The 13565-nt window shown below is 60.0% G+C and overlaps 8 protein-coding genes across 8 annotated transcripts; 4 read left to right on the forward strand and 4 right to left on the reverse strand.

Annotated features, from left to right (window-relative positions):
- Positions 1-380: 380 nt before the first annotated feature.
- CDC23 (Anaphase-promoting complex subunit 23) lies at positions 381-2444 on the reverse strand (the record flags this gene model as incomplete). The annotated part of the gene is made up of 7 exons (XM_028619633.1): positions 381-807; positions 849-1122; positions 1159-1338; positions 1381-1564; positions 1606-1872; positions 1919-2294; positions 2344-2444. The coding sequence occupies 7 exons, from the start codon at positions 2442-2444 to the stop codon at positions 381-383; spliced, it is 1809 nt and encodes a 602-aa protein (XP_028478605.1).
- Positions 2445-2780: 336 nt separating this feature from the next.
- Positions 2781-5177, forward strand: PRP4 (U4/U6 small nuclear ribonucleoprotein prp4; the record flags this gene model as incomplete). Its single annotated transcript, XM_028619634.1, has 4 exons — positions 2781-3124; positions 3167-3561; positions 3598-4680; positions 4726-5177. 4 exons carry the CDS (start codon positions 2781-2783, stop codon positions 5175-5177), a joined length of 2274 nt encoding a protein of 757 aa, XP_028478606.1.
- A 319-nt stretch (positions 5178-5496) lies between these two features.
- Positions 5497-6698, reverse strand: EHS24_004002 (uncharacterized protein; the record flags this gene model as incomplete). Its single annotated transcript, XM_028619635.1, has 4 exons — positions 5497-5630; positions 5693-5738; positions 5937-6040; positions 6146-6698. The coding sequence occupies 4 exons, from the start codon at positions 6696-6698 to the stop codon at positions 5497-5499; spliced, it is 837 nt and encodes a 278-aa protein (XP_028478607.1).
- Positions 6699-7000: 302 nt separating this feature from the next.
- Positions 7001-7514, forward strand: EHS24_004003 (uncharacterized protein; the record flags this gene model as incomplete). Its single annotated transcript, XM_028619636.1, has 2 exons — positions 7001-7246; positions 7419-7514. 2 exons carry the CDS (start codon positions 7001-7003, stop codon positions 7512-7514), a joined length of 342 nt encoding a protein of 113 aa, XP_028478608.1.
- Positions 7515-7726: 212 nt separating this feature from the next.
- On the reverse strand, positions 7727-8820 carry EHS24_004004 (uncharacterized protein; the record flags this gene model as incomplete). The annotated part of the gene is made up of 8 exons (XM_028619637.1): positions 7727-7750; positions 7792-8042; positions 8103-8336; positions 8380-8390; positions 8428-8519; positions 8559-8605; positions 8698-8736; positions 8778-8820. The coding sequence occupies 8 exons, from the start codon at positions 8818-8820 to the stop codon at positions 7727-7729; spliced, it is 741 nt and encodes a 246-aa protein (XP_028478609.1).
- A 371-nt stretch (positions 8821-9191) lies between these two features.
- On the forward strand, positions 9192-10536 carry TRM10 (tRNA (guanine(9)-N(1))-methyltransferase; the record flags this gene model as incomplete). The annotated part of the gene is made up of 4 exons (XM_028619638.1): positions 9192-9326; positions 9368-10087; positions 10140-10235; positions 10282-10536. 4 exons carry the CDS (start codon positions 9192-9194, stop codon positions 10534-10536), a joined length of 1206 nt encoding a protein of 401 aa, XP_028478610.1.
- A 198-nt stretch (positions 10537-10734) lies between these two features.
- EHS24_004006 (uncharacterized protein) lies at positions 10735-11377 on the reverse strand (the record flags this gene model as incomplete). Its single annotated transcript, XM_028619639.1, has 3 exons — positions 10735-10918; positions 11048-11138; positions 11290-11377. 3 exons carry the CDS (start codon positions 11375-11377, stop codon positions 10735-10737), a joined length of 363 nt encoding a protein of 120 aa, XP_028478611.1.
- A 256-nt stretch (positions 11378-11633) lies between these two features.
- Positions 11634-13464, forward strand: EHS24_004007 (uncharacterized protein; the record flags this gene model as incomplete). Its single annotated transcript, XM_028619640.1, has 3 exons — positions 11634-12371; positions 12455-13141; positions 13198-13464. The coding sequence occupies 3 exons, from the start codon at positions 11634-11636 to the stop codon at positions 13462-13464; spliced, it is 1692 nt and encodes a 563-aa protein (XP_028478612.1).
- Positions 13465-13565: the final 101 nt, after the last annotated feature.

Genomic DNA, 13565 nt, shown 5'->3' on the forward strand with positions numbered 1-13565 from the left:
TTGCGTTGCGCGGTTAGGAGGCGTGATGCCAAGTGAATGGCGAGGAACGGAAGAAGATTACAGGGCGCCCGGATGCCATCGATTGTGCAAACGAAAGACGGATAGCGCCCCGTGCCGGCGGCCGTCGCACATGATTTTTCGAGAGGCTCGTCCTCGTTGGGCTGCGCGAGTGTGTCCAGCGGGTCGTGGGTTTGGCTTGGCATGCATATGCATGCACGCGTGCGTCGCTCCGCTCGGATACACCGGGTCGGTCGTGAGTGGCAGCGCCGTGCGTAGCGAGTAGCGAGCGGCGAGCAACTACCATCACGGCGTAGCGAGCAAGCATGCTGGACGACAACCTCACTCGCTACTCGGTACGCACACGATCGGCTCGCACGCATCTAGGCTCTCGCCTCGCGCATTCGCAACTCGCGAATGAGCTCCTCGGCCTTGTCGCGCTGCAGGGCGTTGCTCTGTGCAACCTTTTCGAGGTACGTTGCTGCCAAGGCCCAATCGCCACTGGCCGAGCCGGCGCGCATCTCCCACTCTGCAACGGCGATATAGCTTGCTGCGAGCTCCTCCACTTCCCTCCCATCCTTGGCGCCCAGAGCAAGAAGCTTGCGGTGGTACCCTGTTCCCTCAGCCGACGCACGGCCACGCGATGCGTCGAGCGTCGTGTGGAGGTTGGCCAGCTTGGTGAGGATCTGGGGAGTCTGCTGCCTGTCTGCACCGAGGAGAGCGCGCGTATGGGCTGCGATTGCGTCGGAGAGGCGACCGAGACCTTCGTACACGGTGGCGAGGGCGGTCCACATACGGCAGTCATAAGGTCTGGACGTGAGCTTGGTTCACCGCGACTGAATCGAGCTTACCTCAGAGAAGTCGCCTGGTTGTAGTACTCGATGGCGTACATGGGCATGTCGAGAATCTCATACGCCTGTCCGAGACCGTACCATGCGCGGTAGTCCTTGGCATTGATGTCAATGGCCTTGCGGTACGCCTCAATGGCCGCATGTGAATTCTTGAGCTCCACAAACTCGTGGCCCATGAGCGTCCATGCCGTGAGGTACTCGCGGTTGAACATGAGCGCGCGGCGGAAGTAGGTGATCGCCTTGGTGTGGTCTGCGCGCGATGAGTAGTAGTTGCCTGACGTCAGCTCACGTTGCAAGGAGGGAAGCTCACCTATCAGGCAGCACACTTCTGGCCTGTTACGGTCAATCTCGGCGTATTCGTGCGCAAGCTTGCCGAGCTTGGCGCGCTTGTCCATGACGTAGAGCATGTTGGAGTAAATGTCCACTTCTTCCATACGGAACGGGTCGGCAGCCTGCACTTCGTCAAACTCCTTTTCGGCAGTTTGAAAGTCTGCAAGTCAGTTGGCTGTCCCCGCAGCTCGTAACAACCTACCTCTCATGTGGTAATACACCAATGCCTTCTGGGCCTTGAGGTGCACGCTGTTGGGGAAGGTCTCCTGAAGCTCTGATATCATGGTCATGACCAGGTCTGTTGCCGTATGGAGATCGAGCATGACGGCAATGGCGAAGAAGGTAAGCATGGGTGAGGACGGGAGCTGCTCCTTGAGCTCGATGAACTGTCGAGTTAGCGCATACCTGTGAGCTTTTTGTAACTCACCTTGTCTGCCGAGTCGACGAGCTGGGCGAGTTGGCTCCAGCAGCTCCAGTTGTACGGCCTGTCCCGAATACTACGCACAAAGCATGCGATCGCTTCGTCGCGCTGCTCGAGACGCATGTGCACCATGCCCCGGAGGTACATGAGGTATGGCTCCGTGTCGTCTCCGATATCGGCGAGAATTGTCGAGAGCGCGGGGAACAGTGCCAGGCGTTCCTGCTTGGTGTCCAGGAAATGGTGCAGAGACTCTTGTGCTTTGCGGTCGGCACTCTGTTTCACCGTCAGCTTGATGGTCGATATTACCCAGCTCACTCACCAAGAACGCAGCATAGTACTTGAGAAACCGCGCCCGGGATCCCCTGGCGTTCTTGAGCGTGTGCACGACTCGGTCCAGCTCGTGAATGTCAAAGTAGCTCTTAGCGAGCTGAAACTCGTCTTCGTCCAGCACGTCGTCTTCTTCCTCCAGCTCGATCCCGTGCCGTGTGCGGGCGCGGCTTGGTCCCGCTTCGGCGTTGGTTGGAAACACCTCCATGTCAAAGCGGGGAGGGGAAGGCATAAACTCGGAAGCGGCAACAGAAGGACGGGGTGCTCGAGGGGGAGTGCTCAAGCCTACCTGGTGCTGGGGTGGGGAGAAGGGGAGGTATGGTGCTGTGCGGTGCTCCTTTGGGAGGGCCAGCAGGAGCTCGTTCGCCCTGGCTGTCAGCTTCCTTGGACGATGATCACGGGGGAGCTGATACGCACCATTTAGCTGCAACGAGCAGTCCACGGTCCTTGAGTTCGCGAATGGTGGACCTGAGGTCGTGTGCCATCTGGACCTTGGCCGCTGGGGACGGGGAAGGCATGGTTTGGTGGGTGTTGTTGTCGCTGTCAACCACTGTTGATTGATCTTTGTTATTGAGACGCGTCCTGGCAGGGTGGCATGACGCGCCGGCTACCGGAAATGCCACACCGACCGGAGATTGCGGCGATATGGCCGTGGTGCAGGCGGCGGGTGGAGGTCGCCGATCTCTCTTGGATTCATGACGCTCAGAAGGAAGACGAAGTCGCCACCAACAACACAAATCACACCTCTCTCTTGTCGTCCAAAACCACACCCACCCACGAAGCTCTGCCACTCCCAAGCGAGTGCATCACACCCGTAAACACCTTCCCGCAGGGCACATTAGTTTTCTCACACCATGGCCGCCCCGCCTACAGGTACAAAACGCACACACGAGCGTGACCACGAACGCCGCGACCGTCCACGCGACTGGCGCGACGCCTTCCTCGACGACGACCGTAGCGGAAGTGGACGTGACCGCGAGCGCGAGCGTGAGCGTGGAGGAAGCTACCGTGACTCGCGCGACCGCCGTTACGATGACCGCGACCGCGACCGCCGCGCGCACGATGACAGGCGCGCAGGAGGAGGTGGGAGCTATCGTGAGCGAGAGCGTGAGCGCGAGCGTGCGGGATTCCCGCAACGTCATGGTGACCGCGACCGTAGACACGATGATTCGCGCCGTGGAACCAAAGAGGAGGGCGAGTGAGTGGCGATCCACTGTTCCACACGTAGCTGACAGGACAGGATTGAGTCACCCCCGCGTGGTGCTAGTTCCAGGTTGAGTGAACGAGACGCCCCAGCCTCACCCAGACGTCGTGACGCCCCGCCATCACCCCGTAAGGGATTCCAGCCCGTCACTGTTCCCAGCAGCTCGAGCACTTCCAAATCCGCCGCACGCCCAGCGCCGCATGTCGCGTTCCAGCAGCCTGCACCTGCCGACCTGCCCGAGCCCGAGCCAGAAGAGGACGAGGAGGAAGATCTTGAGAAGAAGCTCGAGGAAAAGCGCAAGCGTCGTGCCGCCATCATGGCTCAGTTCCGCGCTGGAGAGGGTGCCAAGCCACCCCTCCCGTCATCTCCTATGGAGCCCCTTGGATCCGGTGCAGACAGCGTCACCAGCAACGGTGTGCACACAGAAACTGGTGAGTCCAGTTGGTTGCAAGTCAGGCTGACAGCAGGCACAAATTCTTTGCTCAAGACTCTTGGCACTAGGTCGATAACCGCTGCACTCACTCCTGTCGGCCACTCGCCGACTCTTGCGAGCACGCCTCTCGGTAAGGACTTCGACCTCGAGAAGCATGGCGAGACCGGCCCTTCGAGTGAGGGCCAGGCGGAACAAGATGTCTCAGCCGCCGACTATGACTCGACTGTCGACAATGATAAGCGTACGAAGAAGGAAAACGGCGAGACCAAGCCTGAACGTGCTGTTGCCGCCGCCGCCCCTGCGGACGATGAGTGGGAGGAAGTGGAGATTGAGGTGGAGGAGGAGGCCGACGACATGGACATGTTCGCCGCGTTTGGTGACGAAGAGCCTGTCAAGAAGATGCGCAAGGTCACGGTGCGCCGTCGCAAGGGCACCAACGGCGAGGTGGGCGAGATCATCGACAAGCCCAAGTCCAACGCCGCGGCCGTGCTCGACATTGTGGACAACGTCGACGACGTCGAGGGCTACTACCGCTTTACGCCTGGTGAGCTGCTCGACGACGGGCGCTACCAGATCACTGTTACCCTCGGCAAGGGCATGTTCTCCGCCGTCGTTAAGGCCACCGTTCTCAAGGCCGTTGGGCAGGAACGCCGACAGGACGTTGTGGGCAAAGAAGTTGCCATCAAGCTCATGCGTTCTCAAGAGAGCATGTACGTTGCTGGTCGCAAGGAGGCCCAAGTTCTCAAGCTCCTCAACGACGCCGATCCCGAGGACAAGAAGCACATTGTCCGCATGGAGCGCACGTTTGAGCACAAGGGCCATCTGGCCATTGTGACGGAGAGCATGAGCATGAACCTTCGTGACGTCATCAAGAGGTTTGGCAAGGACGTCGGCCTCAACATGCGTGCCGTTCGCGCGTACTCGCACCAAATGCTACTCGCCCTCTCGCTCATGCGCAAGTGCAACATCGTCCATGCCGATATCAAGCCTGACAACATTCTCGTGTCGGAGAACAAGGCTGTCCTCAAGGTTTGTGACCTGGGTACCGCCGCGGAGGTGTCCGAGGGCGATATTACGCCGTACCTTGTGTCGCGTTTCTACCGTGCACCAGAAATCAGTGAGTCAGCTTTGGGCTTCTTAGTGTATGAAAGCTGACGGGCAGTCCTCGGTCTGCCATACGACACTGCCATTGACATGTGGGCGATCGGCTGTACCCTCTTTGAGCTGTACACGGGCAAGATCCTTTTCCCCGGCCGGTCGAACAACCACATGCTCCTGCTCATGATGGAAGTCAAGGGCAAGATCCCCGTGCGCCTGATCAAGAAGGCGTCGCTCAAGGACCACTTTGACGAGAACAACAATTTCATTTCCATCGAGACGGACCGCATCACCGGCGCAGAGGTCGTCAAGACTACGGTCATTACCAAGGCCTCACGCGACCTGCGCTCGCGCCTCATGCCGCACTCGAGCGTCATGGCCAGGATGCACCAGGACGAGCTCAAGCAGCTGCAGCATTTCGTCGACTTGCTCGACAAGTGTCTCCAGCTGGATCCTGTGCGCCGCATTTCGCCCAGGGAGGCGCTGCTCCACCCCTTCGTCACTGGTACGCAGTAGCACAGAGATGGGAGCGAGGGAGACGGGAAGGGGAGAGTGAGAGAGAAAGAGAGGGAGAGAGGGAGAATACAAAGAGAAAATAGAAGATAGCACGAGCCCCACTGAAGCTCTTCGATTTTTGTACACACCACAGCATGAGATGGCATTTCGACATTAAATAGGGTGCGCATCTAGTACAACAACGTGACAGCAAGGTCGGAGCAAGGGGTGCAGGTCAAGAACTGATGGTGATGGTTGGGAAGTGCGAGATGACACAAGACCGATAAAACTAGACACTAAAGACCCAGGATGGACAAGAGAAGAAAAGGCAAGCAGTGTGCTAGTGTTTCAACACCCAGCGAGCGAGGACGGAATCGTCTCCGCCCACACCCATTTCCGGGTGGAGCATGACTGTACGCAGAAAGCGCTGCAACCGCGGTCGTCGTTCTTCCAGAAACTTGGGGTCAAACTTGGCTGCAACAGGTCCGTGTCAGCTGCTGGGTTGCCACGAAGCCCTGTAGCTGATGTCGGCTTACCCATGTGGTTCTTGCCTGGTAAGGGGGGTATTGTCTTCTTGAGATGCTGTGGGTGTCAGCTAGATCTACCGACAATGTTTAGCAGACTCGAGACATGTGTCTGTGGCGTTGTTGCCGCCAGCGACGCCGGATGATCGACATTCGCCGAACGCGTTACAGAAATCACAGGTCGTTTGGATTGATGAGACCCGTAAACCTGTGGTCTCTGTCCACGCGTGCGGTCTCCGCACACACCGATACGTACTGGGAAAGTCTTGTTGAGGTCATCTCGCAGCCGGACAAACTCTGTATACCGCCGCAAGATCGACACGGTCGTGCCGCTGCGTAACGAAATGTCAATGTCGTAAACTGTGGAGTAGTTAGCAAGGGGGGGTGCATTTAGATAGCAGACGTAGGTTGACAGCTATCTGCCCTCGACCCTCTGTGGAAGGCCGTTCACAGCTCGGTACTCACCGACATACGCGCCGAGCTTGGCGCCATCCGTCCAGCTCTTGCCGCCGACGACCTGCCAGCCCTTGACAGCCACCTCTTTCGCGAACGGGTCTCGTGCGTGCGCGTGCATGCCCACACTGAGCGTGACTTGATGCTGGGGAGCGGGGGCGCCGCGCGGCCACCACCGCGCAGACCCGGCTGCTGTCCCTGCCACTTCTTCGGCACTCGTGCTGGCGCGCGGTGATGCACCAGCCATGGCGCCGGCGCCGGTGCCGACGCCGGCTCCTGTCGCGGTCGCAACGCTGCTACCCGTCGCATGGTGCACGTCAGCCGCAGCGTGGTAGGCCTTTACCCGCTCTGCCTCGCGCGACTTGACCGACGCGATGCCGACGCACATCCTCGCAATGTCCTTGAGGCCGCGGCGGGGCGGCGGGGCTTCGTCCGAGGCATCGGTGTCTGAGAGGGACGGGGTTGGGGAGGGCGGGAGGCGTTCGAGCACGACCGAGGAGCTGAGCGAGGGTGGCAACGGGGGTTCGTTGGGAGAAGCGGGGCGTAGGTCTGGTGGCTCGCCCATGGTGGACAAGAGCGGGAGATGTGTTGTGGAGAGGAGAGAGAGCGAGATGGCCATCAGACAGACACATGAATCGCACTTGACCGACCAGCAGAGGCGCAACGGCCGTATGACGCATGCCGCAGCGCCGTACCTAATAATCCCATTAGAAAATGCAGAGGCCTACATTAGACCTCCACCGGCCCCCATTTCCTAATCGGGCTCTAATCTCGAGCTCTCGGCCCCTCCCTGCTTCCTCCGTCGTGCGTCGAAATATCCGACATCGCCCTTCTTGCAACCACCCTCTGTCCCAACAACACCCAACCATGGTCTTCGGTTTCGGCTCCTCGTCCTCGTCCTCATCTTCGTCCAAGCCCGCAGACGGCGCGCCCCCTACCCGCCAGGAGCGCCAGCGCTGCTGGACCACCCGCGACGCCTACTATGCCTGTCTCGACAAGCACGACATCATGTCGGCCGGCGAGGGCGACGGCGCCGGCGCCGCGCTGGGCGACAAGGAGGGCGTGTGTGCCGATTTCAGAAAGGCATACGAGTCGAGCTGTGGCAAGAGCTGGGTGAGTGCTTGCTTGTGGGAGAGGGGGTGCCGACGGCGGTGACGGTCTTCCTGCTAGACTGCTGTGGTAGCAGAGAGCAGGTACACAGCGTCCGACATCCTGGGCGCGGCAGACTGTGGCCTTCTATCACCCTGCCTCTCCACTCCCCCCTTGCACACGTACTGACAACCAGATCGACTACTTCAACAAGCGCCGTATCCTCGAGTTCCGCCAGGCCAAGACCCTCGCCGAGGCCGCCCGTCAGCGCGAGGAGGCTGCCAGGCGGTAGATGACCACCGACCACACACTGTATCCACACTACACCGGGGGGGCCTCAGCCATGTCCAGCAGCACCGCTGCGCTGCCGACAGTGTGTCTGCATCAAAAACGAAAAACATGTAACTCGTATGCACCCTTCCATATAATCTCATGAGCCCGGCGCCATGTTGGTTGCGCGCGGGATGCAGGCCGCGTCCGTCTGATCCAAACAGTGTTTGTTGCTCACTTGAGGAGAGACTCGATGACCTGGTTTTGGGTCAGCCCGCTGTGGAACGCAGTTTACCCACAGTGTTCTCGTTGATATTGGACACATTGTTACCGCGGTAGTTGAGCTGTTTGAGAGCTGCGATAACCTGGGCGCGAGGGAAGCCCATGTCGGTGAACTTGACGACGCTGTCCTCTGACAGACCGGCGAGCTCGGCGTCGGTAGCAGCGCGTCCGCCCTTGACCTTTGTAGGCGGGGCCTTGGCGTACGACTCGGCCCAGTGCTTCGCGGTAGCGTTGAAGCTCTCGCGCGAGGCCAGGAAGTGCTTGGCCACTGCGTAGGTGTGTGGTTAGTGAGGAACACGCAAAGTGGAGGTCCGTGGCGCGCACTCACCCTCGGCGTCCTGCGGGTCGTTGGGCTCTGGGCTGCAGAGCAGCGACTGCAGCGAGATGAGTGTCGACTTGAGTGTGAGGACCTGGATGTTAGGGCTGTGGACTTGGCGTGTGACATCGACAGCACGCACTGGTGACCACTTGTCCTTGAGAATGTCCAGACAGATCGCGCCCTGGGGGATCAGCTCGGCGCCTGGCAGGTCGTTACTTACACTTGCCGACGAGACGTTGGGGTCTGATGGTCAGTTGGCACCCTGTTTATGACCGGCAAAACTCACGGTACACCTTGCTGCTCAGTCAGCTCACGACTCTCGTTCAGCACTCACGTAATAAACTTCATCTTGACAGGCTCGAAAGGGTACGCATCTGGGATGACAATGTCCACCTCGTAGTATCCGCCTTCATAGGGGGTTTCGGCCTGGCGTCAGAGCTTGGCTCCATGAATCGGCAAGCTCACTGGTCCGGGGAACGAGCCGATGAGGTGGAAGGGGCTGTCATCAACCACTGGTGGTGATTAGCACGTCTTGTAGTGCACGTGAACGAGGCAGTTGGAGCAGTGATTGGTACACTGTCCAGCTGCCAGCGAAGATACTCACGCTCAATGGCAATCTGCGACTCCTTGTCCTGCTGGCACGCTGTTGTCAGCATTGGAAACTGTCGGAGGGCCGTAGCTCACCCTTGATCTCCTTCTGGACTCGTCGGAGACGGGCGGCAGACATGGTAGTGTGACTGGGGGAAGTGGAGGGGGGATGGATCGGGGAGGAGCGATGCCAGCGCTGAGAATGGCGGGCGAGAGTGGGTATCTGGGAGATAGGTGTAGCTGGAGGAGACGACCACGGCGGTGCTGTTGAGCGACGGACGAGCGACGACGACGAGGGGGTTGATGAACGATGTGACGGACGGAGATGGAATGGATTGGTGCCTTCCCTCGTCGCTCCCGTGCGCTCCGCCGCTTGGGTGGCAACCCGATGACCCGGCACAATCTATCGCATCGCCCGTGGGAAAGTAAACAGGCCAACGTCCTCAAAAGTCGAGATGACCACTTCCAATCGTCCAGGTTGCATCCACAACAAACCCCATATTCCCCACAATGGAAGCAGTCCAGAACCCACTCCTCGACACAACCCCAGAGACTCCCGTCGCTGGACCATCTACGGCCCCCACGGCCCCGGCTGAGGGTGCCGCCCCGCTCTCGAAGAACGCCCAAAAGCGCGCCGCCAAGAGGGTAAGCTGAATGGTACGGTTAGGACAGCTAACAACCTGCAGGCTCACTACGAATCCGTCAAGCTCGAGAAGCGTGCCGCAGAGAAGATTCGACGACGCGAGCGCCAGGCATACCTTACCGAAGGGTATGCAGCCGGCACACTGTCGACCGAGGACGCAGCCCTTGTCGACAGGCAGCGTGCTCTGAAGCGTGCGCGCAAGGCGAGCTCTAGGGGCAGCGACGCGGCGTTTGGCGGCGCAGTGGTCGTCGACTTGGGTTTTGACGAGCTCATGACCGACCAGGAGATTTCGAGCATGAACTCGCAGCTGGGTTACGTCTACAGCATTAACCGCACGAGCAAGGTGCCCTTTGGCGCTGTCCTCCACACCGGGTTTGGGCCGACCAAGAGCCCCCGCTTGTGGGAGAAGATGGCCAAGAGTACCTGGAACCGCTGGTCCAGGATGCACTTTTGGGAGGAGGACATTGATTTGCTCGCCAAGGTGATGAAGGAAGGCGCTGAGGCCAAGGTCGATGGCGCGGCTGAGGTCGATGGCGACGCTGGAGCCGCTGTCAAGGGACCTGTCGACCTCGGACCGACCGATACCAAGAACATCAACCCCGACGAGCTCATCCCGTTTCTTTCGGGACCCAACCTGCCACCCTCTATCCCCGCGACTCACAAGCTCGTGTACCTCTCGGCCGACGCCGATGAGGAGCTCACCACGCTCGCCGACGACGAGGTGTACATTATCGGCGGCATTGTCGACCGCAACCGCCACAAGGTGAGCTAGCCGATTAACAGTGTACAAGCTGACATTGCAGATGCTGTGCCAGAACAAAGCCGACCGTATGGGCATCCGTACTGCCCGCCTGCCAATTGGCACATATCTCGCCGACCTGCCGACCCGCAAGGTCCTGACCGTCAACCAGGTAGGTCTCAGCTGTCAAATGCAGCGTGTAGCTGACAATATCCCAGGTCTTTGAGATTTTGACACAGTACCTTGCGCTCAAGGACTGGGCGGCAGCGTTCGAGGCCGTCATCCCCCAGCGCAAGTACTTCTCGGGCAAGAGCGAAAAGTCCAAGGCCAACAAGGCCAAGGGTGCCGCCGGAGACGCCGAGGGTGACGGGGATGAGGACGAGGACGAGGACGAGGCAGAGGAGGACGATGAGGAGAGCGCAGCCAATGGCCAGATGGATGTGGACGACGAGGAGGCGGCAATGAACGCCTAGATGTACGGCTTAGCCCTACCATGCACTGTTTAGCAACCCCTTACACAATCGGGCTGTGTTCCCAGCTAATGTATGCAAATGCAGTCTACGGAGTGGTGATTAAACAGCGCGCACTCTCTACCCTATGCTAAAGACTCGCCACCAGTGGTCCACGAGTCAAACTCCTTTCTTCTCACCTCCTGATCCTTACTGGCCAAGCTAGGCAGCCCTCTTCCTGGCCTCAATCTCAGCCTGAAGGACAGACGCCTCGTCCTTCTTGCCCGCAAGCTTGAGGAGCTTCAGCCTGCGCTCAGCGATGAGCGCGTCGACGGCCTGGCGACCCTTCTCGGACCGGTTGGCAATGTACTCGAGCTTGAGCTCGTCGAGGCGTTCCTCGTTGACCCTGGAGTAAATGTGTCAGCTGAAGCACGAGAAGGATCGATTCAGCAGGCCAGTGCAATGGCAATGGACGGAGATGAGGCTGAGGGACAGATGGAAACCGCCTGCCCCCTGCCACCATTGACAGACTCACTCGAGCTTCAGGCAGTCGTTCAAGGCCTTGTACTGCGACGCGCAAGCAAAGGGGACAGTGAACGTACGGCCAGTGGCGCACTCGGCGAAGGCTGAAAGTCAGTACAGTGGTCATTATAAAGGTGGAGCTTTTCCGAAGGCTGCAACACCTTGTTCATGCTGCGCAAGTGCAAGTCGACGCCTGCTTCTCGGGAAGTCGAACTCGCTATAGCAGCCTGCGACCTCCACACTGTCTGCACTCACCGCGGACCTTCTCGTCGCACTTCTTGAGCGCCTCATTCTTGGCGGCGGTCTCAATTTCCTCCTCTTCGCGACGCGAGAGGGCTTCCATGTTGGGCTACGTCGGCGGTGTTGTTGTTGAGAGGACGAAGGAGAAGGGGAGATTTCGGAACATGGAGACACTCGTCGTCGGTCGCAGCCGGGCGGCGAGAGATTAAACCGGCACAATCTGATTCCGCGTCCTGGCGAGCACACACACTTATTTCTGAAGTTCTGCGAGATTATGACGACAACAACAACCACATCCACCAGTGTTCAACCCGACACCACAGCAGCAAGCAGGCAGCAGCTTCTGCAAAACACACGCCATGAACCCTCGCCAGAACCACAGTCTGCCCCCACGGCCTAATTTCGCTGCGGCGTCCGGCGGCGCCGGTCCCAGCCGTGCCGGTGGCAACCACCATAACAACACTGGCGGCGTGAACCATGGCGGCGGCGGCGGTGGTGGTGGTAGCGGCGGGTACCCGACCCAAGGGTTTAACACTACCAACAGCGGTGGGTATCCCTTTGGCACGCCTCTGCCTGGATACAACGGCAACGTGAGCGGCGGATACCCAAGCTATGGATATCAGTCGTATGGCTACGCGTACCCACAACAAGGGTATGGAGCTGGGGGGTACAACTACGCCGCTGCTGCTCCCCAGCACAACGCATACGCCTACGGCACAGTCCCCCAGAACCAGCAACAGCAACAGCAGCATGCAGCCCCTCCTCCACCTACCGTTCCAGCCAAACGTCGAGCACCACCCCCGTCGTCGTCCGCTATGCCATCCCACAAGCCATGGCGTAACTGCTCGCACCCCGGGTGCAAGTATACAGGTTCGGGCGAGGACGTTGAGATCCACGAAGGCGACCGACACCTAATTTTCCCCAACGGGAAGCCTGTCGAGCGCAGCGAAGAGGAAGAGCGATACTTGAAGTCGCTGAATGGTGTGGCGCCCACCATCCAGGGAACGGGGATCAAGCTAGAGACCGAGGAGGAGATTGCAAAGTGGATCGAGGAGAGGAAACGCAAGTGGCCGACGAAGAAGAGGGCCGAGGAGAAGGTGCGTATGGTTTTGCCCAACTGCGCTCTCGTCCCAGCTGGAAGAGGCTGTGTCCACGCACCGTTTCGAGAGCTGACTGTCAGGCCAACGAAGACGCGGCAGCCATCGCGCGCGGCGAGAACCCGCACAAGCGCCAACGACCACTGGACCCCGCCCGTGCCGCCGAGGAATGGGGCCGTGAGCCCGCCCCCATCGTCCAGCGCGGTACCGCCGACCGTGGTCGGGGCAGGGGCCGTGGACGCGGCCGTGGTGCTGCTCCAGGTCGTGGCGAGCGCGAGCCCGCGAGGGAGGACAAGGAGACCAACGGCCCCAAGCCTGCCACCGACGCCGCACCTCCCGCTGGGTCTGCACTGGTGTCCTACGCCTCGAGCCAGGCTAGCGACTCTGGCTCATCGTCCTCTTCCTCTGACTCGGATTCGTCCGACTCGGACTCGGACTCTGATGCCGACGAGCCCACCCCGGCCAAGGCCAAGCCCGCAGCCGCAGCCGCACCAGAGGCGCCAAAGGATACCCGCCCAATCTGCAAGTTCTTTGCGCGGACCGGCCGGTGCCGCCACGGCGCCAAGTGTCGGTTCGCACACACCAGACCCGACGCTGCCGGGCAGGAGGGCAGTGCCGTGGCTGCCGCTGGGGCCGGAGGCGAAGATGGCCCGCCCAACGACACGGCCAAGACCAAACCCGCGGCGACGGGCGCGCCGCGCGTTCCTCCACCGCGCCAACCGCCTGCCAAGCGCGTCAACCCGTTCGCAAGGCCCAGTATGCTGGGAGCAGTAAGTGGAAACGCTTGGTAGGCCGTCACAGACAAAAAGCTGACCTCCACTCTTAGCTCCTGGCCAACCCGATCGAGAACACGCTGTCCCAGCTCACCCAGACGATCCGCTTTCTCGTCGCCAACGACATGTTGCGCAATGTGGAGATGAAGCCTGGCGAGGCGGAGGAGCAGGAGAGGGAGAGGCAGAAGGTGGTGGTTGTGGAGCCGGTCGAGGAGGAGGCCAAGGAGGAGGCCGAGGATCAAGCCCCAAAGGAGTTTCCCAAGGTCGTCGAGGAAGAGACCAACCTCGACGCGGACGCAGCCCCGCCCGTCCAAACTTAACCCATTCATTTATTCATTCTAGCATTCCCACACGGTTTTTCTCATACACCATGCCATGCATCATGCCACGTATTCTGATTTCTGTTCTAGAAGCGTACATA

Source organism: Apiotrichum porosum, assembly GCF_003942205.1.
Source record: "Apiotrichum porosum strain DSM 27194 chromosome Unknown scaffold_2, whole genome shotgun sequence".
Classification (NCBI taxonomy): Eukaryota; Fungi; Basidiomycota; class Tremellomycetes; order Trichosporonales; family Trichosporonaceae; genus Apiotrichum; species Apiotrichum porosum.